Here is a 24,213-nt window from a genome sequence, read left to right as displayed (position 1 = left end):
ACATAGTATAAGACAAAGTCGCTTTTTCTGTCCTTATATCCCTATGTCCCTTTGAAAGCTTAACTCTTCCAAACTACGCAACGGATTTTGATACGGTTTTCTAATATATTATTATATTCAAAGATAGAGTGATTGAAGAGGATGGTTTGTATGTGTAATAACATCCGTTAAATAGTGAGGAAATACTGTTTTCCCGTGCGAAGCTGGGGTGGGTCGCTACTTTTCTAATAATTCCACAACCCGGCCGACTATCCTGGTGCCGCAGAACGAGGAAATGCTATCTCCAAGAATGGAAATAATATACGGTGGTAGAAGTAAAAGTTTTTATGTTTTGTTTTGCTATTAAATCAATTATGCCTAGTTAAGACCGATTTTAATTGATAAATCTACCCTAGGCTTATTTAAATAAGTGATAAATTGACGAAAATACATCATACAATGAATTTCTCTACTATGGATTTTATTTTAACAAAAAAAAAATGGTGCAAAAGAGTATAACTCTTTTGTGCCCGACTGTACTTATTTCCGGTCGATTCTTGACATGAACTGTTTTATTTCAGTAACTGTAGGGTATAAGCAATAATCTAATCCACATTAGAACTTTATTGGTTATCAGGCCAGGGTTCATACAAAATTGCCCATCATCCTTTATTCTCTTCATTCTTAGTAACTTTAAGTAGAACGTAGCATTGTTTATTGTGTAAGTTGTGTACAGTAGTAATTGGTTCTCAGGTTCATTTATTGTGTTTTTTCCTATTATTTTCTATTTCTTGTATAACCTGTTATCTGTATCTGTACCTAATAAATAGAATAAAAATAAAATAAATAAAAATAAATTTCAGGCTGGACTTTTAGGCACCATCAAAGGTTTATTATAATGACACCATTGGTATCTATTTCATTGCTGTTGATTCTGGGTTTTTTTCTATGATAATTTAGCCATCTCTTCTTACTAAGATTTAAAAATTTACTTAAGTGAAACATTTTTCAATTTCGACAGATGCCAGCAATAAAAGAAACGGGAAAATGTTAATAATGTGTGTGGGATATTTCAGTTTCGACAAAGGAATACAAAATAATTAATGAGATTTTGTTTTAAGTAATGACGACAGTGCAGACTGAATTACAAAGGTACTATGTGTAACACTGGATAAACATAACTTAAAATTATAACACGCAGCATCATATCATCAGCATATGCGCTGATAATGCAAATGTAAACTTTGATTCAAATCATTCTGTGTCCACGAATCTAGTTGACGAAAAGCAAAGAAATATGAAAAGCTTACTAGCATTGATTATATACCCATATGCACAAATACCATCATTTATCTACATCAAAAGTTTGTTACAGCTAAGTAACAAATACTCTGGTCCCAAAATTAAAAGAAACAATACAAAATTCCTGTTTTATTGTTGATAGATGTAAGTCTCATATAAATCAACAAGGATCTCAATCGTATATATGTAACTTTTTATCCAAACATACACATCCAGTGGCGGATTAACCCTATAAGCACAACAAGCACGTGCTTGGGGCCCCCGTTCTCCAGGGGCCTCCATCCTCTGCTGGCGTTTCATTTTATACCTACATTTTATCGAGATTCATCCGCAATATGTCCGAAATCACAAGGAGCAAGCAGTCCGGGAGCGACCGTTCATACACCCCCGCAGGGCCCTACCCCCTGCGCGCCCCGCCCGCACGTTGCGTTGCGCCGCGCACGCGACCGAGTGAATAGTTGTCTTTGCATTGCAAATGATAGCGCCCATACGCATTACCGCACGTACAATTACCTACTTAATTTACGGAGTGGCTTTGAATGAAACTACACTTATCGTTACCCCATACAAAGTTTTCAGGTAAGTACTATATTTATGCTTTCATTATTGATTACGTACACATATAAAGAATATGGCCGTTTTCAACAAAAATTCTAACTTTATGTTTCATAACTAAACTTTGAAAAGTCCCTCAACTTTGAAGAACAACTGTCACCACACTTTTCACAGCTTTACTAAAATAAGAAATTCACAGAAACACCATAAATCACAAAAAAATGAAAAAGCATGGAACTTCTTGAACATACCTAAACTTGGAAATATATGAAATGTCACTTTTTGATGTACAGGTATGAAACCTGTGCCAATCCATAGAAAATATTATTTAAAACAACAATTATTGTTTGAAAAACTGTCGTAAAACTCATACTTCCTGAGACATTGCAGTTTGAAGTCGTAAAATAAAACAGCAACCAACAGTTGACAGCACGCGTCGCGAACTTCCCGCGCTTCGCTCCGTCGTCAATCAGTCGCCTCGCCAGCGCAATACCTAAGTACCGACTACTTTTTTATACCTACCTACCGAGTATCATATTATTTGATTTTATAACTTCACACTGAAATATCTCGGGACTCAGGACTCGGGTTTATTATGAGATTTACGTCACTTTTCAAAGAGTAATTATTGTTTTAGATAATATTTTCTATCGATTGGCCTATACTCCATTGAAAATAACATTAGAAAAAGTAAACCTTTTTTACTGTTTGTCCAACCGATTTTGACTTCTATTGCGTTAATACCTATGATTAATGGCGGCTGCAGTAAATACTTGGTATTGTAACCACTATTTTGCTTTCAATTCCGTTCTTTTGTCTACGGAATAGAAGTCAAAATCGGTTGAACAAACAGTAAAAAAGGTTTACTTAAATTTCTAATGTTATTTTGAATGGAGCATAGGTTTCGATTGACCTGTACACCAAAAAAAAAAATACATTTTTCATGTACTTCCAAGTTAAGGTATGTTTGGCTTCATACAAAAAGGTTCGATGTCTTTTACACTTCGTTTATTACTTTGTAATAATCTACACTGCCTACACATACGCAATAAAAGCCCCTATTGGAGTCTGGCTACTCAAAGTAGAGACTGGTAATCGCGGGAAATTTAAAAAAATTAAGTATGATCACCCCAATAATACTTGGAAAAACCTAATTTGATCCTTGAAATATTTTGTTTAATAATTAACTTTTTATTTTGCTCAAAATCCGTAAGTTTTTCAATAGTTTTTACTATTTCACCCAGTCCTGCCACATTCTCCAGATTTACTGTAGGTATAGAAAAAAACATAATACCTACTGTTGTAGTGCATTTATTTGTCTTTCAACATATTATTTATATTTTTAAATATTAGATTATAAAAAAATAAAAAATAAAACATTTAAAAATATAAAAAAATATATATAAAATACTTACTGTTATTATTATTGTATTTAAATATCACGAATGTCGAAAACGATAATTTTCGAGGCAAAATACTAAAGTATCAAAATTACAGTGTCATACTAACCTACACAAACGAACAATTGACTTTGACATTTGTCGATCGTTTGACAGATTATTGAGTATTGCCATGCGAAAAGTTTGTAAATAATGCCAATATCTACTTTCATTAGCCAGACTCTATATTTTTTTTAACTAAACTAATTTATTTCAGGTTCCAGAGGGCACCGTACGTATACAGAAGGTGATATTTGTTATTGATACTAATCATCTACATTAAAAATGAAACGCCATCATCTCAGTGGCGCACAAAAACGCAAACAGGCAGAGCTGAAGAAGAAAAAAACAGATGCACTCCCAAAAATGACATCGTTTTTTCCAACCAATCAGTTAGAATCTGGTAAAGATAATAATATATGTCAAGAATCTCAATCTTTATCATCTGTTAGAACACAAATTGATAAAAACAGTACTACAGGCACCTCAGATGATCATTTTGATGACGATCAATCTGAACCTGTGATTGTTGCGATTCCTGAAGTTTCTAAAATTGAACTCGTCAATTCCAATAAAAAGACAGATGCTGGGCTGTGGACGGAATTTTCTGAGGAAGATATTTGCTATTGGATTGACCATGGTCCAGAAAATTGTCAGCATCATCAGGGCCCATTTTATGAATCGCGCCGTACATATGCTAGTGGTAAAAGTGTCCGTTTTTGCACACCACGACTATTTTTCGGTAAAAAAGCCAACGGTGAAACATATAAACGGGAATGGTTACTTTATTCAAAAACAAAAGGGTCTTTGTATTGCTTTGTTTGCAAGTTGTTTAGTAACAAATCCATCGCCACAGCGCCGAACCAATTTGCAGCTGACGGATTTAGTGATTGGCGCAACGTAATTGCAATTGAGTGCCATGAAAATAGTTCAGCTCATAAGGACTTTATGCTAACTTATTTGAGTCGAAGACAAGGTCTAGGGATCAACAAAAATCTAGAGGCACAAGTGAAAGAAGAAAGAAAATATTGGCAAAGTGTATTGCAACGAGTTATTGCAGTTATACAAACGCTTGCAGAACGTGGTTTGGCCTTTAGGGGACATGATGAGTCTTTTGGATCTATACATAATGGGAATTTTTTGGGTTTACTTGAACTTGTGGCTCAATTTGATCCATTTTTAGCAAGCCATATTGCAAGATATGGATATAAAGGGAAAGGCAACCCATCATATCTATCGAAAACAGTATGCGACGAACTTATCGATTTAATGAGTGATAAAGTTCGCAAAGTGATTGTCGAAGAAATACAATCAGCTGGATACTTCAGCCTCTCAGTGGACTCCACGCCTGACCTATCACATACGGATCAACTAAGTATTATTTTGAGATACGTATCGCCGTCTGATGGTATGCCCGTGGAACGATTTCTGACGTTTTTGAATTTAAAAAGTCATACCGGAGAAGAGATGGCAAATATAGTACTCGGTTATCTAGAGCGTTGTAAAATAGATATTGCAAAGTGCAGAGGACAATCTTATGACAATGCTGCTAATATGTCAGGACGATACAAAGGGATGCAGCAAAAAATTTTAGAGCATAATAAATATGCTGTGTTTATACCATGTGCTGCACATACTCTTAACTTGATTGGTCGCAGTGCTGTTGATTGTTGTACGATTGCAGTGAATTTTTTTTCAATTGTGCAGTTGTTATACAATTTTTTTTCGGCATCTACTCATCGTTGGGCAGTTTTAAAAGAATTAATAGGCAACGATAGCGTTCTGAAGTCGCTATCGGACACTCGTTGGGAAGCTCACGCTGTAGCTACAAGTGCAATATTACAATCATATCCAAAAATTTTGGATGCTTTAGATGAAATTGCTGAAGACACAAACCAAAAAGGTGAGACCAGGTTAGAATCACAAAATATTTCAAACAAAATGCAAGAGTTTGAGTTTATATTTATGCTCACTTTATGGAATGATATTCTACAAGTTTTTCATCGCACCAGTAAAGGACTCCAAGAGGAAGGATTAGATCTTAAAACGTGTTCCAATTTGTATCATTCTTTATCGGGTCATCTCGTTGAAATGAGGAATCAATTTGAAAAATTTGAAGGCGAGGCAAGAAAATTTTTTCCTAGTGGGGAATATAAGGAAACTCGAAGACGAATTAGGAAGAAACAAGTAAATGATGGAAACGCAGAGGAACTTGATTTGAATCCTAGAGATAAATTCCGCATTGAGACTTTCAATGTGATAATTGACACACTTAATGCTCAAATGCAAAGAAGAGGTGATGTATACCACGAAGTTTCACAAAAGTTTTCATTTCTTGCGGATCTAAATAAGTCACGTTCAGAATATGAAAAAGATATCCAGTTGCTCTTAGAATCTTACCCAGAAGACTTCAATGAAAACTTCCTCGGCGAATTTAATCACTTTCACAAATATGTACGAACAAAATATGAAACTTCAGAATCAAAGGTCACCCATTCCGATCTATATGAAATGATTATTAAAGATAAAGTAAAGTGCGTTTTCCCAAATGTAGAAGTGGCGTTTAGAATCTTTCACAGCTTAATGATTACTAACTGCTCTGCTGAACGATCTTTCTCTCAACTCAAAAGATTAAAAAACCCGCAAAGAACAAAAATCCGTCCAGAGAAGCTTAATTCTTTAGCATTAATGTGTATCGAGGCAGACATACTTCGTCAGACAAATTTCGACGATGTGATCTCGGAGTTTGCTCTGATTAAGGCAAGGAAAAAAATGTTTTAAGTTTTAAATTATACCTACTACACTTTCTATTTTGATGAACTTTCATTTTATAAGTACTTTTTACCTTCCATTCCATTCCTTCCATTTCCATTTAAGCAATAGAGGGCCTACACAGGTTCTGTGCTTAGGGCCTCGGATACTCTTAATCCGCCACTGTACACATCATTCAATCAGCTGACATGTCTGTTTATGGACCACTGAAGAATTCTTGGAAGGAGCTTGTTAATGATAGGTAATGAAAGATTGGATATTAATGCATTACCAATGCTCTCTTTGCACCACTTTTTGAGGCTACATTCAATGACCGCAAAAAAAAACGTAATCTGGAATGGTTCTTTATGGACTGTATCCTATACCAACTTTCTTCATTTTTGATCTTAGAACCAATTATAGTAGTTGACATAATGGGCAGTCCTACCACTATGAGGACACAACCTAAGATTAAAAACAAATTGCAACAAAAAACAACTCCTGTAGCTCAGAACAAGCCATATGTAGATGCAACATTTCCAGCTCTATGCACAAAAATGTTATTTTCTAAGTAAACAGAATGATCACAGCAATTATTTTACCCACATCCCGCTGACATGTATCCACAAGATAACAGACTGTAACTACAACTACATCGTAGCCAATCCGGCTACAGTACACCTTTACAACATTTCACCACTTTTTTAGCTTAATTTAATGAAAAAACAATCAACCAATAACTTTGAATAGCGATCTGAACGACAACTTTTCTTTTCTCAGAATTAAGTGATGCCCTGACAAAAATCATATTTTTTAGAGTAAACCAAATTGATGGCCTGCCCTCCTTAGTGCTGAACTGAAACTGATATTTAGCTAATGATGAGTTGCCAAGCGAGAATAAACCCTAAGACGACCCACTGACCAAAATGACAAATTACTTACAAAAAGCCTTTTAGGTACATTACCCAGTGACAGCAACGAGGATAATTTTTTTTATTCAATTTATTAGTTTTAAGTTGTATATGTCTAGCTGCGGGTTGTTCGAAAGAGATACCGCGGCCCTGGTACACCAAAGGCCTATGACGGAACACAACGGTTTTTAGTCAGTAAGAGGATGACACTCCCTCACCGCTGCTAACCCACAGCGGGAGGGGTCATTTGATGATTTTTGACGTTGTTAAAAAAAAAAAAAGTTGTATATGTCTATATATTACTCCGCCCCTAAGACGACCCACTGACCTTAGTTTGTTTTAAGTTACCTTTAAGAGCTGTATAAGTATGTGTACATTTGATTAATAATAACAAAATAAATCCACTTTTATGTTAACTTACAAACAACAAAGCAAAATACCACATGTTTAAACTAACAAGACCCCATGTGCTGAAGACTCGAAGAATCAATGAACACTGGCCAAATGTATACCTACTGCTTCTACCATCAAGCTAGACCCTCAAAAATTTATTTTCAGTCCCAATTATATACATGATACATTTTTTTTTATTCGTTTTCGCCCTCAATACTACTGCCTATATTAATCGACTTAAGATATACTATCCATGGTCAGAGCCACGATTTAGTAAATTATCAAAACCAAGTATTTTATTTCACACATCGACCAATACGAATAAAAGCAGCAAATAAAAAGAGCTCAATTATAATAACACTGGCCAAATCTAGAACATCAAACAATTTATTTTCACAGCCACAATCAAACACCATTTTGTTATCGATCTCTTTGTACTGCGAATCGGACCCTTTTTTCTATCGAGGAGCAATCCAAATTCTTCCACAAGTTCGCCTGTTATCTGGAAACCGCCTAAGATGACACATTGGCCGTTATTCTTTTACTTCCCCTAACCCACAATAACTGCCTATAATCAATGCGGAACACACTTTCCATGATCAGAACCAATTATTTTTATTTTACACATCGACCAATGCGGATATATATATACAGCATAACATTATTGCGACGAAATGTAAAAAGAGAAAACGATGGAGACACACAACACACAAGCAAGACCAAAGTTTACCAAATACCAAATCAGAATCACCTCACCAGACTCAGACAGATTACCACAGATCACTATTCAAAGCAGAGAGTATATAATTTACCAAATACCAAATCACCTCACCAGACTCAGACAGATGCAGACAGATTACCACAGATCACTATTCAAAGCAGAGAGTATACAGGGTTACTGGTAAGTAGACCGCATCCTTTCATGAGGTGATAGTATAGGTCAATACGGACAAATTTGACCATGGGATACACTGGGCAAAAGTTAACCCGTTTCGAGATAATCGAATTTCAAGATCAGTCGTCTAGGTACACGTATTAATTTTCATTATTAGTCAAAAGTCTCGTTTTTGTGGATTTTTGTGTGTTTTTTGATAGAAGATGAATCACTTCATGATAACAAACCATAAAACTGTACAAATCACAGAGGAAATTATAGCGAACAGCAATTACTTTTTTAGTAGCTATTTTCTCAAAAATATTACTCTTCATTTTTTTGTGCAGAATACTTAAAAAACATCTACATTTATCTAGCTATCCAAAAAGGCACAAAACACACAAAAAACCGCATAAACGAGACTTTTAACTAATAATAAAAATTTATACGTGTACCTAGACGACTTGTAAAGAAAAGATCTTGAAATTCGATTATCTTCAAACGGGTTAACTTTTGCCTAGTGTATCCCATGGTCAAATTTGTCCGTATTGACCTATACTATCACCTCATGAAAGGATGCGGTCTACTTACCAGTAACCCTGTATAACATTCCCTATATATTACTTTACTCTTTGGTATATAATCACTAAAAGCTGCCCTGCCAGTGAGTGCTGCCGGTGCTGCCACTAGTACAGTGCATAGACAATATAGTCCAGAGACTCAAGAACAAACCAGTTTTACATTAGACCCTTTCTAGACGATCAATACAATTTTGCAATAAAACTAGTAACCATGTAGAGTATGAGGAATGATTTAATAAGGAAGTTTGATTTCTTTTTAATGGTCTCCGCACACAGCGGGCGCGGCGCGGTGGGACGGGACGGCGACGCGAGACAATGTGCTAGATCGTCGTGTCGCGTCGCGTCGAGCGGGACGGCTCTGTGTGGTGTCCTCCGTAATATCTAGTACATTACAACTGCTCAGTGTCACGTCGCCGTCCCGTCCCGTCGCGCCGCGCCCGCTGTGTGCAGAGACCTTAATTCCTTTCCCAGCCTGCCTACACGGCGCTGATCTTGGTAAGTTACTAAAAGGATCGGTGCGTCATAACTTACCAACTCCATATAATTTTGAGGTTCCATTAGTGCAGAGAATCCCCGTGAATAAGCGTGAACGAAAATGTGGATGGTTTTCGCGGGTGTTCTCGCGTATTCAAACCCGTCCCAGATCCATGAATTCTCGGCTAGAGTTCACGTGAGAATGAGTCACCATAAGACTGTCTCATGTGACTGGTTGTTTTTCTTTTTCTTTTTTAAACAACTAGATTCGTTTGGCAATAAAACCAACGACAGACGTAAACATTGTCAATTTTAAGGATTGGGTGTAATTATTTTGATTGCATTTAATAATAATGTATTGTAAAAGAAAAAAGATAGAACAACATGATTTGGTGTACGATAACAAAACAAGAGACGCCATCCCCAAAAGGGGATACTACTCCGAGCTAGTATCAGATATGACTAAAGACGATCCCACAAGGGATATTTGTACCAAGAAAAGAATGAAACTAATATTACAGGTAAAACCATTGCTTAAAGCTATATTTTGAATAGCAGGTGCATAATATTTTTACTTAAAATACAGATAAAGCCATAGTTTAGATGGTTAAAAATATGTAATTATATAATTAAACCCAGATGGCATACTTTAAACACTGAAACAAACATTTACCATAGAAAGTTAATAACCATTAGTATTATTAATAATACACATACATTAATATTAGTAGCCAGCCGTGTTTTCATACCTACTGATGTTACAAGGAGTTAAATGTGCGCTTATGCGGGCAACTAAAATTGCTCAATTCCAGTCAATACTCGTCGAGTTATGACGACGACTACATCATGCAATTTACGGCAACGGCAACAAGTATCAATATTGCGCAATACAATATTGAGCGATATGGCGCAACTTCATCAACTAGGCAATACTGTCCTACACGAACATTTCAGTATTCGCTAGCTATGGACGACTTTGTTCTTGCTGCGGCGGCTTTTAGAGCACCTTTAGACCTTTATGTTGATTGACCATGTATGGAATGACCTTACGCTATTTAGGTGTTTAGGTTCACTTCCAGCTAATCACACGATGAGATAAACAATCGAATAAAGGTATTATTGTAGTCACGTAGATCTCAATTTTTTCGTTTCATTTTTCCCACTTGGCCGGTTTTTTTATTCTCAAAAAGAAAACCTCCCATTCATTAAGGCCCCAGTACACGTTGGCCCAAGTGCGGCCAATACACGCCATCACCAATGTGTACACGGGGTATTGGTGCAGGTTGGCGGACATTTGTCAAGGTTGGCGCGCATTCGGCGAGTTGTCGGTTTTTTGGGCACACATCATAGGAATCTTGGCCCAGCTTGGCGTATGGTGTTTACACATTCGGCCAATGTTTAGTTCGTCACCGACCGCTGAGGATTGTACACTTTTGTGTTGCGTGTAAAAATAAATATAGTAGTAAATATAGCAGTGTAGTATAATATAAATATATATAGTAGAGTAGTATAATAAAAATATGTATAGTAGTGTACAAATAAATAGCCGAAGCCTTAATTACTTCGATATCCATCGCAAGTGGCTTGCCAGGCAGCAATGAGCCATGCGCCAATGTGTAAACACCATTTGATCGTGGCCTACATTTGTGCATTGCACAGCTTGGCCCAACACAGGCCAACGTGTACTGGGGCCTTTAGTACAAATGTCACGTTCCATTCCCCAGCGAGAGTTTGATAACAGCCATACAGCTGACTGAACAGCCTGTCAAGTGTCAACCACCAAAAGTAAACAAAAACAAAAACAATTTGACGAGTTTTTTCGCGCTCACTTTGATTTTGTTATCTTGCCATATAGAAGAATAGAAGTAGAATAGATTTTGTTATCTATTTAATTAATTGTGAGGGCATTGTTTTGAACTTTATAATACGACAGTTTGTGCGATTTGCCACACTTACTTCGAAATCAGACTTATCTAACGTGTGATTGTTTGCAAGATGCCTCAAGTAAATGTTATTTTATAGTACAAAAATTAACAGGGAAGGAAAATAATCCACAATTTGGTACCGCCGTGGACCATCGCAAACATGAAGGAATCTAAACTAATGGACATGGTTGCGGAGCTCAGTACTCCAGGAACAATAGGCAGAGATCGAAACCAGTTACCGGAATTTTGACAAAAATTCTGGATGGAAATTTTATTACCTACAATTAATTATAGCAAAGTTGTAAAAATCTTGTTTATATGGCTGCAACTGCGCAAATTTTGCATTAATTTGCCCTAGAATGCTATTAATGGTTCTAAAATCATCAAAAAGGTTTTACTCTATGGAGAATACAGGCAAATGCAATGATGGCGTTATGAACATTTAGTTAGAGAAAGGTATAATATCACTAGTGTGTAATGGAAATATATATTTTACCGATAATAAAAATAGGTAAAGCATAATGTAAAAGTTGTTTTTGTAACTAAAATAGCTTTGACATGCCCTTAAAATATATTTAAATATTAATTTGGCCTATCTGTTTACGAATGTACGTATATCTAATTAGCTGTTTTCCCACAGTTTCATTTGCATCTCATGGGAACTTCTGATCATACTGGGATAAAATAGTCTATTTTATTTGGAAAGAGTGTAGCCTTCTAACAGTGAAAGTAATTTTTGAGTTTATCCATATCAAACAAACAAAAATACAAAGTTTTTCTCTTTATAATAATGTAATGGAAATTCAGTGACATTTGGTGGACATAAGTTAATTAAAGGTATTTATTTTCAGGCCAAGACAGACAGGTTGGCTCCCATGCTGGTTTCATTGCCGAAGCCACAGAGGGCTAAGCTGCTCCTCCCGCCCGGTCGTTGGACCACCTACAGAGAAGATGAGAGCATTGTAAGTATTTTCAAATGGCTGAACCCTCACCTCTGAACAACGGGTTTAAGTGCAATCAACCAACCAGATCAATTTTTTTTTTGTAAATTTTGTGTACATAGTAAATAATTTCATGTTTACTGCAGGATAGAATTTCAAATATGTGCGTATGTCTCTATTTGTCTAGTTAGCTAATACTACTGAAATGAAATGAAATTATTTATTTGCTATGAATGTAGGTACAAAAATATGGTGTTAAGTGAAAGTAGAGTCCAGTACATTCTACCATGAGGCATGCAAAATTTTATAAAATATCTACTACATGCATACTACATGCTAAATATACATAAAACACTTACCTTATTTCAAATACACACAGCACCGGGCACCAATTATGCCTTAATGATATTCATTGTTTGGTCTACTTGATGCTCTTTTCACACTTTTGATTCCAGCAATTCCCTTTTGAGACGTTTGTGCCAAAACTGCAGTTTCTCAGTATTGTGCTGCCGAAGGAGCTACCCAGGCTGGTCAAGATTGAAAGATTAAGAAGGAAGTTCTTAGCTGCCAATATGAAGGTTAGACTTACATTGTAACTTTAATGGTTAATGGTTTAATAGTTACATTTAAGCAGTTTCTGGTAAAAAAAATAATAATATAGTGCTTATGGTTATAACCTTAATATTGAAACTTCAAGTTATTTTCATCACTAAAAGTTATATTTTTGCTTGTCGCTTTTTAATACCATATTACTGTAAATGGATGCCGGTTTGGTTGTACAACATATAATTGACGGAATAGACGGAATAGCGTCATTTCTATAATTAGTTCTATGACCAAAAATTTTAAAAATGGTGTAATTAATAAAGTACATACCTATGTATATCTATCTATGTTTTAAGAAGACACAGTAAGGATTATAATTGAGTTTTTCAATAGATTTGCTAACAGTGACAGCCCTTACAGTATTAAATAAATAAATAGTATTTCAAAATGTGGGTATTGTAGAAGATGCTCCGTGAGCTGGGCATACAGCCTTACTGGCTGCTGCCGGTCGACGAGTTCAAGCTGACTGACATGGAACACTATGGCCTCTACAGCCCCTTTCCGAAACTGGATTTGGAGATTTTTGATAACACCGACTTTGATTGCCGGTGAGTTATTTCTGTACTAGCTGTTTCTCGCGGTTTCATCTCACACTTCCCTTACCTAAAATTATAAGCCTTCATCCAGATATACTGCAGCTTCCTGGTGTAAAAGTTTTTTTGAAATCAGTCCTGTAAGTTTGGAGCTGTGTACAATCCAAAGAAAGTTTTGGCCATACTTATAAAATCTTAAGTATAGAATTTGAGATAATTTATTATTTGTGTCAACTATGTACCTACGAGTAATTCACTCCCTCATTTAGTATTTGATTTCATTAAAAATAAACTATTTTTAATAAAAAATTGTTCTTTTCAGTATTCCTGACGAATGGATGTCTTTGGGGATGATTGACGGCGAACAGTACCCTTGTCCCGGGCTGGCTTTCATCCCTAAGGATGATTCTAAGCCCTCCAAGTCCAACGGAGATGTCATTCAAAATTTGAACAATTTATACGAGGTAAAATGAGTTGCTACTTCGAAATAAATAAAAAAAAACTTTTTCAAAAAAAAAATAACCTGACTTCTAAAGACACTAAAAAACAAAAAAAAACACTAATTCTAATTTCATCGGCCTAGAAGTCAGTGTCTATTGGATACAGCTATGTCTGTTTCGCCACCGACTTTCGTGTTTTTAGAAATCAGTTTTATTTTTTTATAAAAAAAATCTTGTTCTTAAACAAGTGACAAGCATAGTTGTCACTATCCGTACTAGCGGGAGGTTGTCGTCAATATGAATAAAAAAGGTCTCGATGAATTGTGAACGTCCTCTTTTTTGAGAAGTCGGTTTAAAAGAGGAGTTCGTTCATGACATTTAATAACATCAACATCAGCTTAAACGTCTCCAGATTACATTTGGATCGGTTTTCAGTTTAACCTGGTGCAGCTAAGTTCCAGTTTTACATGGAGATACTGCCTACTTATCTGACCTCCGTATTATAGTTGTTAGATTTTCTAAAGGTCTCTGAGGCCCATGCTCACCGTAAACATAAACTTCCGTTTTTGAAACTTGAACGTACGAAATCGTCATAAACAGTTGTTTTCTCAAAACAACTAAAAAAAAGATGAAGTTGGGCTTGGACCTGAGTACGCGTACTGATTGGTAAACATGTAAAAACCGGCCAAGTGCGAGGAGCCCCCAAAATATTTATTTTATTCTGGTTTTCAGCATTTGTTGTTATAGCGGCAACAGAAATGCATCATCTGTGAAAATTTCAGCTCTCTAACTATCACGGTTCATGAGATACAGCCTGGTGACAGACGGACGGACGGTCGGACGGACAGAGGAGTGAAAACAATAGGGTCCCGTTTTCCCTTTGTGTACGGAACCCTAAAAATGACAATGAACATGCATGAAACATGGAGAATAAATGATAAGCCTTCTTATTACTTGCCTTGCAGTGGACGAACGTTGCGGCCATCAACTATGACGTAAAGAATGACAAATGGGAAGTCATGGCCCTCGATGGGACTAAGAGACATTATCTGTAAGCATGTTTGATAATTACCTTAAATAAATAAACAAACTGTATAATTACCTATTATATGCTTAGTTTGTTTATATATTTATAACTATTGCTAGCGGTTAAAGTACGGCGATGAAAACATTCGTACGTGGTAACGTAATTTGAAATTTTAGGTAGGTAACGGATTGTTAAAGGGACCAAATTAATACTGGGGGTCAATATTGTCACCCGATACCCCGAAACGGGGGAAGAAGAGATGGCGGGCGGGAAAATGAATCTGTTAAACCACAAGATTTTGAAAAACAGCCACATTTCTTAATAAGTACTATGGTTACTAACATAGTTTTATGTAACCTTTTTTTCTTAGAAATTTACCGTCGTACCACAAAAACTTTTAAACGTCTGTTGAACACTTGTCTAAAAAAATACAGGTTATGTATGACGTTGAATTACCTATGGTCCGTTTTGCAGGCACATTTTTTTTAGGCAAGTGTTCAACAGATGTTTATATTTTTGTAGTAAGGCTGTAAGATTCTTTTACTCTAAAAACAAAGACATTTATTTTTGAAAATGGGTACAATGATGTTGTTACATAAGGGTGAATGTTCCGCCATATTTTACCGATTGATATGCAATATAATATTAGATAATAAAATAAAAATGGTTGAGCATAGAATTAAGAATTAAAACTAGGGAGACTACTTGTAAAAAAATGATTTATTACTACGTTACTATTGGTCAGCATCCCTCGCGTCCGGCTGATGTTCAAGGCTGATGATCCAGAGACATTCGCGCAACGCGTCAAATTCGCTGTCGATCTAAGAAAGGAGGTCGAGAATAATCTCAGGTAATTTATAAATACCTATGGTCTTACTACAAAAACTTAAGCATGTGTCAAACACCTGTCTAAAAAAAGTGTGGCTGCAAAATGGACCTTATTTCGACGTCATAATCTGACATTGTTTTAGACAAGTGTTAAACTGATGTTTAAAAGTTTTTGTGGTATGACGGGTACAGTTTAATTTTCATGTAGAAGACTTGTGACAATTACTTTTAGCGCCAGGATAAAGAGTAGTTAAGCTGTATTTTTTTTTTATTATTATTTAATGTGGGGACACCTTTTCACACACGGTTGGTTAGCCCCATGGTAAGTTATTAATTAACTTGTGTTATGGGTGCTAACACAACTGATAAACTACATATAGCTACACATATACATATTTATAAATACATATTGTAACGCCCAGACCACGGCCAACAAACATGCTCATCACACACATGTCGACCGAACCGGGAATCGAACCCGGGACCTCAGATTCGGCAGTCCGGCTTGGTGACCATTGCGCCATAGAGGTCGTTAACGTATTACTGCTTAGTTTCATCGAAATCCGTTTACGAAAATAACAGTCACAATTTAATCTTTCGCTTTAGTATTAGTGTAGACTGTAGACAACGTCTATCCATAACTTTACGTTTATTAATTTACTTACAGAAGTAACAATAACTCTGAACACAGAATATACAGAACTACCTTCCGCCAGCGGCTTCGCCCGCGTATAGAGTATATCGCGTTTCTAAGAGAATTCTTCAAAAGTCCGGGATAAAAACTATCATATGTTCTTTCTCAAGGTCAACTCTATCTCTGTACCAAATTTTATTAAAATCAGTTCAGTGGTTTAGACGTGAAAGCGTAACAGACGGACACACAGACAGAGTTACTTTCGCATTTATGATATAAGTAGGGATTCTGTATTTTCTTTATTGTCTTATTTTCTGGTGTACTTTACTCATGATATTGACCGTGGCAGGTTTTACCTGTACTTGGATTGCTTGCTACTGGAAGGTCTGCCAGAGATGCCCCTACAGTACATGCCCAAGATACTGAAGATGGTGCTCATCCACCGCCAGTCCAAGGACGTGGATGAAGAGCATATGAACTCGCTTAAACAGGAGGTGATGCTCTTAAATCGTATAATCATCGGCACGAATCTTGAGCGCTGATCTTCACCTGCGCAGAAGTAATTGATTGGGTCCCTTTTGTGGTATGAAGTGAGGCGCGGGGGCGGGCTAAAGCGGTGATTGGCCCGCAGTGCATCGCGTCATAGCCGTCACTCGGGATTGGTTCTTTGCTAATAAATCACTTCTGCGCAGGTGAAGGTTAGCGCTCAAGATTCGTGCCGATAGCTTTATCTTTAATCCTAACATGATCTCCCGAGCCTTTTCCCAATTGTCTTCCAGTCTAACTGCACGTAGCTGAGTACCAGTGTTCTACAAGAAGCGTCTGCCTATCAGACCTCATCAACCCACTATATACTTTAATCCTAACAAAAATTACATTTTAATGGCCGGTTTCTCCGAATACTGATAAAGTCTCTGATAGTCTAACTGACTGATAAACTATATTACTTTTTATAGTTTCAGAGATGCCTTTATCTGGTAGATAGCATTAACTATACTAACAGACGCTTCATCACTAACCAGTGATACCGAGTTTAAATAAATTTTTCACTAGCTTTTCTCTGCAACACTTTCAAAAAATATAGTAAACTACCTTTTGCCCGCGACTTCGTTCGCGTGGAATAGTGACTTTCGGCAGATTTTTGGTTTGACCAATAGATGGCGCTATATGTCCGGAATAAATTTAATTTTTTGTTTTTTTTTTTTTTTTTGTAATAAGAACTATCTGATGTCCTTTCTCAAGTTCCAAACTATGTCTGTACCAAATTTCACACAAATCGGTTCAGCAGTTTAGGCGTGAAGAAAAGACAGACAGACAGAGCTACTTTTTTTGTTGTTGTTGTATCTTAAGAAAATAATTCATTTAGTTAGCATTGCTTCTCTATACGAGAAGAGGGCTGTGAAATTAAAAGGCCGACGATGATGTATTAATGCATTTGTGTTGTATTCCAGGTGGAACTTCTATACACGAAGATGGAAGGCAAAATGAAGATAATCTACACTATACAGAAGTATAAAGATTTGTATAACTTCATAAATGTACCCACGCCTGACTACGTGGCACCCGTGCCCGAGTATGGTCAGTATATTTAAAGATAAAAGATAAAAAGGTCAGATAGGGCAGTCTCCTTGTAAAGCACTGGTACTCAGCTGAATCCGGTTAGACTGGAAGCTGACTCCAACATGATTGGGAAAAGGCTCGGAGGATAATGATGAAAAGATAAAAAAATATTTATTAAAAATAAGCTGAAAATCAGCACTTTTTGAAGGTCAAATTTACAAACACAGCCCCCAAATCGCCCGCTCTTCACCACTTCTTATGTGTTTTTGCTGGGAAGAAGAAGTGGTGGAACAAACTCCCCAGCAACTACGTACTTATATTCTTCGTTTTCCTTACATAACCCATCAAAAAGTGTTGATATCGATACGACAGTAAAAAACATGAACAATACTGGTTCTTAGGTATTATCATATCCTTTAAAATATTTTATATATAGCACTATGTAAAAAAATTATATCATCTGCCTAGTCTTTTCCAAACTACGGCTTCGGTCGGCTTCCAGTCGAAGCGGATGCAGCTGACAACCAGTGTTTTACATGAAGCGACTGCCTATCTGACCTCCTTAACCCAAAAACTTTATTTAACAATTAACAAATATACACATATTTATATGTATAAAGAGGAAAACTTTGTTTGTTTGGTTGTAATGGATAAACTCCAAACTACTGGACCGATTTTAAATATTCTTTCACCATTAGAAAGCTATATTATCTGCGAGTAACATAGGCTATATTTTATCCCGGTGCGGGCAGTAGCTGCCACTGGACGCGGGTGAAACCGCGGGAAAACAGCTAGTTTTTATATAAATAAACACCTAAAATAATCTTCTATATATACAGCTTAAATATAATTAAAATGAAAAAAAATGAACGTGCAGGCAGACACCCATGCGTGATGGAGGACTTCCACGGGCGGCTGAAGTACAACCAGTGGTACTCCTTGTACGTGCTCACCGAGTCCGTGGCCTGCATACATCTCGTGGTCGACGAGTGTCTCAAGGTTATACAGATTCATATTATTTATATACATTCTAAAATGTACAGAGTAGGTGTCATAATATGGCTTAGAGGTTTGTTTTGGCAATTGTAGAACCCGTAGGGCACAGCAAAATAAAATTATACTTACAACTAAAATAAGAATTAATAAATCTATAGAATATACACACATACATGTATATATATATATATATATATATCCAATCCAACAATTGACCTTATAATATAACTAAAAACCTACCTTTGTTGTTTTTTCGTGTAGGAACAAACATGAGGCTAGACTATAGCTCAAAAAAAGGCTCCGAAACTACCCTATCCGATTTGAAAAATTCTTTTTCATCCCACCATCTCGGAAAGAGTAGTTTTGCTCATCGATATCTGAGCGCAAAAGCCGTTTTTATCCTCTAGAGCGGCAAAGTGATTTGAATTTAGAACATCGTGCGCAATACTCCATTTGTGACAATCTTGATAAGACTTTTTAAACAAATACATACTAAACAAACAAACTACTGCTTAAAATTATGAGTCAACGAATTAAGTAATTTTTATTCTTGTTTTTAGATTTATTTTAACCTAATATTATTTTTAAACTGAATTGATAAATAATTAACGTTAAATAGGTACTTCTTTTTAATTCGTACTCGCGGGCGCCATTTTCTTTTTTTGCATAGTTGCGCTCGAGTTCAAAGATTTAGAGTTTGACTCAGAAGGGAAGGAAGGTCAGGAAGGTCTTTCGTGAAATGGACTTCATTGTGAATTGCAGGTGGAGTCCATGTTGTTCTTCACCGCTAACTACGGCAGGAACGCCAGTCTGGCGGAGTTCGACGCGGCGCAACAACACTGCACCTCTATGGTAACTCGCATTTTAACACGCTCATATTAGCTTCACTTGTAACTATGTATGTATGTAAGAACATCTTGCAATCTTAAGGCCTTATCATACTAGCGGATTGCGAGCGTCTTCAAAGCGGAACGGACGCGCAACGAATACTTTAAGGGCGCGCAACGAACACGCCGCGCATGCGCAGCGAATTCATTGCGGACGCGCAACAAATTCGTCGCGAAAAGCAGTGTTTTATTCGTTTGTAAAACAACACAAAGTAGTCGCTCTCCTCCATTCGATTATTGTTAGAATCCATTTTGTTACTGAGTGTATTATACGTCGTTAATTTGCTACAAACACGCGACGAAAACGTTGCGAATTTGCCGTACGTCCGCGACGTCTTCGCTGAGCAGCCGCAGCGTGTTCGCGTCGCATTCGCTACGCGCCCGCTCCAATTTGAAGACGCTCGCTATCCGCTAGTATGATAAGGCCCTTAATGTGACCCACTTCCCGGTCTTCGATTAGGATGAAATTTTGCACACGCTCAGAGTTCTGATGACGATACATGACAAGCGTGTTTTTTTAGTTTTTTAAATAATTTTTTACATTTCCGTCGATTTTGTTTGCAGATGTTGAAATATCTGAACATATCGTGGCTGAATCAAACTGCTCATGCCATCAGGATGTCGTTTCGCGACGTCGGTAAAGGGTATGTTGTCTATACTAATATTATAAAAAGGATCATTGATTTGATCGTTTGTTTGAAATAGACAAAAACTACTTTGCAGATTTTAAAAAAGTCATTCACTGTAGGAAAGCTACATTCTTCCCGGGTATATTTTATGCCGGCACGGGCAGTAGCCATATGTTCATACAAAATTGTATTTTTTTTCGAGGAAATTCGAGGAACATTTTTCAATTGGCACGTAGGACGTAGTGATCGGTAACATCGGCTGCTGAGCTGCATGTTGTGGGTTCGATTCCCGTACGGGTCAACTAGAATATTTGTTCCGCATCATACAGGCGAAAAAGTTTTTCAAAGCTTTTTTTATTTATAGAAAAATATTAGTTTCTAGTGTAGTTTGCTGGTGAGAGTTCAATACTATTTTATTCTTTTGTTCAAGATGGTTCAATATTTACGAGAAGAAGTGGGAGTTCTACGGAGTGAGTAAGCTTTGCCGGTTTATGCAGCTCGTCAGGTTTCGCATGCAGGTCAGAATTTATTCAATTATATGTATTTACTGCAAGGTAAATACATGGATCCAATATTATAAAATTATCCAATATTAAAAATATTACTACAAAGTAAATACATGGATTCAACATTTTTGCTAATTTCAAAGTTATTTTACGCCATAGAAATAAAAAATTGGCCATTTGTAAGAATTTCTATTTATGTCGAAAATGTTCTAATCCTTTGCATACCCTTTGCTTCATTCTGACTTGGTGATTTGGTTTAAAAAAATGGTCAGGTTCCAAAGAAGGAGTATGAGGGTGGAGCTAGTAGCGTTCCCCGTCCCCCGAACACCCGCTTCTTGGCGCGCTACGTTCTTAGGATGTTTTGCGTTATAGCATCTCCGCTCGTCATTTTGTTCTCTGTGGTTGTAGTGAATAATTAAGTACCTAGGTATTGTTTCTGGTTGTGTCAGTACGCGCTGCGCTACTGCATCGAGCAGTCGATGGCGATGCTGGTGGCGCTGTGCGAGACGCCGTGCCTGTGCACGTACGTCTGCGACGACGACTACGAGTGGGACTCCAACGACCTCATCAACTCGCCCTTCCGCTCGCCCACCGTCACGCTCTTCTACTTCCATCTCATGATGAACGAGAGAGGACCTTACTATACCACCGATCCGGCGCAGTTTGAGGTATGTTTGTTCTCATTAGGTTTACATAAGTGAGCAGCCTCGTAAAATCTTCAAGGTGGACCCACCTCGAAGGTCTTATCTCTCTACTCCATAAACGGATATAATGTGTAATGTTATCCACTTTATAATGTAACGTGACTTCTGCACGAGCATTAAATATATGAAACAATCTCGCCGGCGCTCGCCGCGATCCATCGGCTGTCAGTTTTATCCCGAACACAAAAGTGTTTTCTCTTTGAATAAGATTTTTATTATTCTCAAGTAATCTTACGCATCATCGTCTGTATGTAGCAGTCACGCTCTCTTGATGGATAGTTTAAACGCGAGACAAATGCCGTGAGGCCGCTTGCTTGTATGGACCCGTATTTTAAACTATGCGGATTGAACGAACTACTTCAAGCAATAGTATGGAAGTCATAATAATTGTATTTAATCCTAGTTATTTACATAGTATTTTTCATTAAAATTAGCCCTATCTGTTACTTAATCATTATTTATTTAAACTGATATAAAAAATATGAAGAAAACATAATACATTGGCGGAGTTAATGGGACTTAGTTTTCTACCAATCAATCATCGGGTCAAAGGGAGATGAAACTCTTTTAGCAGTGTTTAGTAAGTAAATATTTCAAATGAAAAAGAAATGGAATGAATCTATGTGGTGATTCCCATTGCCAGGTGGTGATTCAGCGTCTGTTCCGTGAGATGCTGTACCGGTGCCACTTCATCCCTCAAGTGCACCCCATGATCATGACAGGCCTCGTCTTCGACAAGGAGTTGTTCCTCACCTCTATAGGTAACTGTTGTATAATACTAACTTTTGCCAGCGATTTCACCCGCTTTTCAATGGAACTGCCCCTCGTACCCGGTTAAAAAGAAGCCTATTGTTTATCTGATATCATTACATATAGTATAAAACAAAGTCGCTATTTCTGTTCCTATGTCCCTTTGTACGCTTAAATCTTCAAAATTGCACAACCGATTTTCATGCAGTTTTTTTAATAGATAGAGTTATTAAAGAGGAAGGATTACATGCAGTGGCGGATTAAGAGTATCCGAGGCCCTAAGCACTGAGCCTGTGTAGACCCTTTATTGCTTAAATGGAATGGAAAGTAGAAGAAATTGACCGACAAGAAATCGCGCGACGCCTATGTAGTTACAAATAGCGAAGCGAGCGCGAAATTTTAATTATTTTTAAGACTCAGAACCAAAATTACGTAAAATGTAGCCCAAACGTACTTAACTTTTTATTTGTTGACAAATGTAAAAGCGAGGACATACAGTTTCTGAATACGCGAGCGAAGCGAGCGGGAAATTTTGATTATTTTTTAAAACTCAGAACCAAAATTACGTCAAATGTAGCCCAAACGTACTTAACTTTTTGTTTGTTGACAAATGAAAAAACGAGGACATACAGTTTCTGAATACGCGAGCGAAGCGAGCGAGAAATCTTTATTATTTTTTAAGACTCAGAACCAAAATCACGTAAAAGGGCTACATTTCAAACCTTCATTTTTTCTGTTGGACAAGTAAGATCGATATATACGTAAGATCGATAACAACGTCGCGAAGCAAAGCTTCGCGGACCATTTGGACTGCCTCCGGGGACCACCAGTGGTCCGCGGACCACCGGTTAAGAACCACTGATCTAAAGCACCCAAAATTTTCGGATATGATTGTTATATTGCACTCGTAGTTACAGCGTGAGCTTCCCAACGAGCAGTGCCGGCTTTAACTCTACTAGCGCCCTGGGCGAGATTTCTACGGCGCCCCCAACTGCAATTCAAACCCATTCGAAAAACAGAGACATACGTAGTGACCGATTTTTTTGTTATATTTTAAAACTCAAAACAAAAATGACTTAAAATGTAGCCCAAACGTAGATAACTCTTTGTTGGTGTTTGCGCCTATAATTAAAATTTTGGGACTTAAAGTAGTACCATAAATAGAAACTAGAAGTTACTTTCTTATTAATAAAAGGACTCAAAATCGACGCTACCTTTTTGCTAGGGTAGACAAAAAAAATTTGAAAAATAAAAACAACTATAAAGTGAAACAAGCCCGAAAAAGCTTTTTTGAGATTTAGATCGCTAAAAGTCCTTAACATATATAATAAAAGGCGACTGTGAGGTGGAGAAGCCGCGAGCGAAGGGAACGCGATTTTTTTTGTGTAGTGGGACATTAAATTAAAAGTAGCTATATGTGAAAAAAAATGCAAGGGTAAAGTAAAGAAACCGCGAGCGAAGCGAGCGCGAAAATTTTTCAGTTTTGGGACATAAAAGTAGTGTATCTAACGCGCCCGGCATTGTATGACAATACATTAATTAATTTGAAATTTCTTGGTCGAGGAGCGTACCGCGGCGCCCCTGAGCCCACGGCGCCCGGGTTATTCGCACACCCTGCACCATAGGTTAAGGCGGCCCTGATGCTGTCCATACATTTGGATACAGTTCTTGTAAGCTGCGATCTTTGATGAAATTTAAAACAAAAATAGGAGTAAAATTCTGATCAAGGATTGGTTGGGGGCGCCTGCGGCGCCCCTTATGTCCGGCGCCCTGGGCCGTCGCCCATCCGCGCCCTACCCTAAAGCCGCTACTGCCAACGAGTGTCCGATAGCGACTTCAACACGCTATCGTTGCCTATTAATTCTTTTAAAACTGCCCAACGATGAGTAGAAGCCGAAAAAAATTGTATAACAACGGCACAATTGAAAAAAATTCACTGCGATCATACAAAAATCAACAGCACTGCGACCAATCAAGTTTAGAGGCGG

General features: G+C 37.2%; 1 protein-coding gene across 1 annotated transcript in view; it reads left to right on the top strand.

Moving 5' to 3' along the window:
* The first annotated feature begins 11,344 nt into the window (after nt 1-11,344).
* LOC124636077 (dynein axonemal heavy chain 1-like) overlaps nt 11,345-24,213 on the top strand; it is a 94,384-nt gene continuing 81,515 nt past the window's right edge. Inside the window, exons 1-15 of the mRNA XM_047172028.1 lie at nt 11,345-11,384; nt 11,992-12,146; nt 12,581-12,703; nt 13,134-13,279; nt 13,587-13,728; nt 14,670-14,755; nt 15,477-15,581; nt 16,543-16,687; nt 17,645-17,771; nt 18,631-18,752; nt 19,512-19,601; nt 20,201-20,280; nt 20,696-20,783; nt 21,221-21,439; nt 22,119-22,236. Of these exons, the coding sequence (XP_047027984.1) occupies nt 11,345-11,384; nt 11,992-12,146; nt 12,581-12,703; nt 13,134-13,279; nt 13,587-13,728; nt 14,670-14,755; nt 15,477-15,581; nt 16,543-16,687; nt 17,645-17,771; nt 18,631-18,752; nt 19,512-19,601; nt 20,201-20,280; nt 20,696-20,783; nt 21,221-21,439; nt 22,119-22,236 (1,786 nt within the window). The remainder of the gene's footprint in view (nt 11,385-11,991; nt 12,147-12,580; nt 12,704-13,133; nt 13,280-13,586; nt 13,729-14,669; nt 14,756-15,476; nt 15,582-16,542; nt 16,688-17,644; nt 17,772-18,630; nt 18,753-19,511; nt 19,602-20,200; nt 20,281-20,695; nt 20,784-21,220; nt 21,440-22,118; nt 22,237-24,213) is intronic.

The sequence above is a fragment of the Helicoverpa zea genome, chromosome 13, assembly GCF_022581195.2.
Source record: "Helicoverpa zea isolate HzStark_Cry1AcR chromosome 13, ilHelZeax1.1, whole genome shotgun sequence".
Taxonomy (NCBI): Eukaryota; Metazoa; Arthropoda; class Insecta; order Lepidoptera; family Noctuidae; genus Helicoverpa; species Helicoverpa zea.
This window is presented reverse-complemented; position numbering and strand designations above follow the sequence as displayed.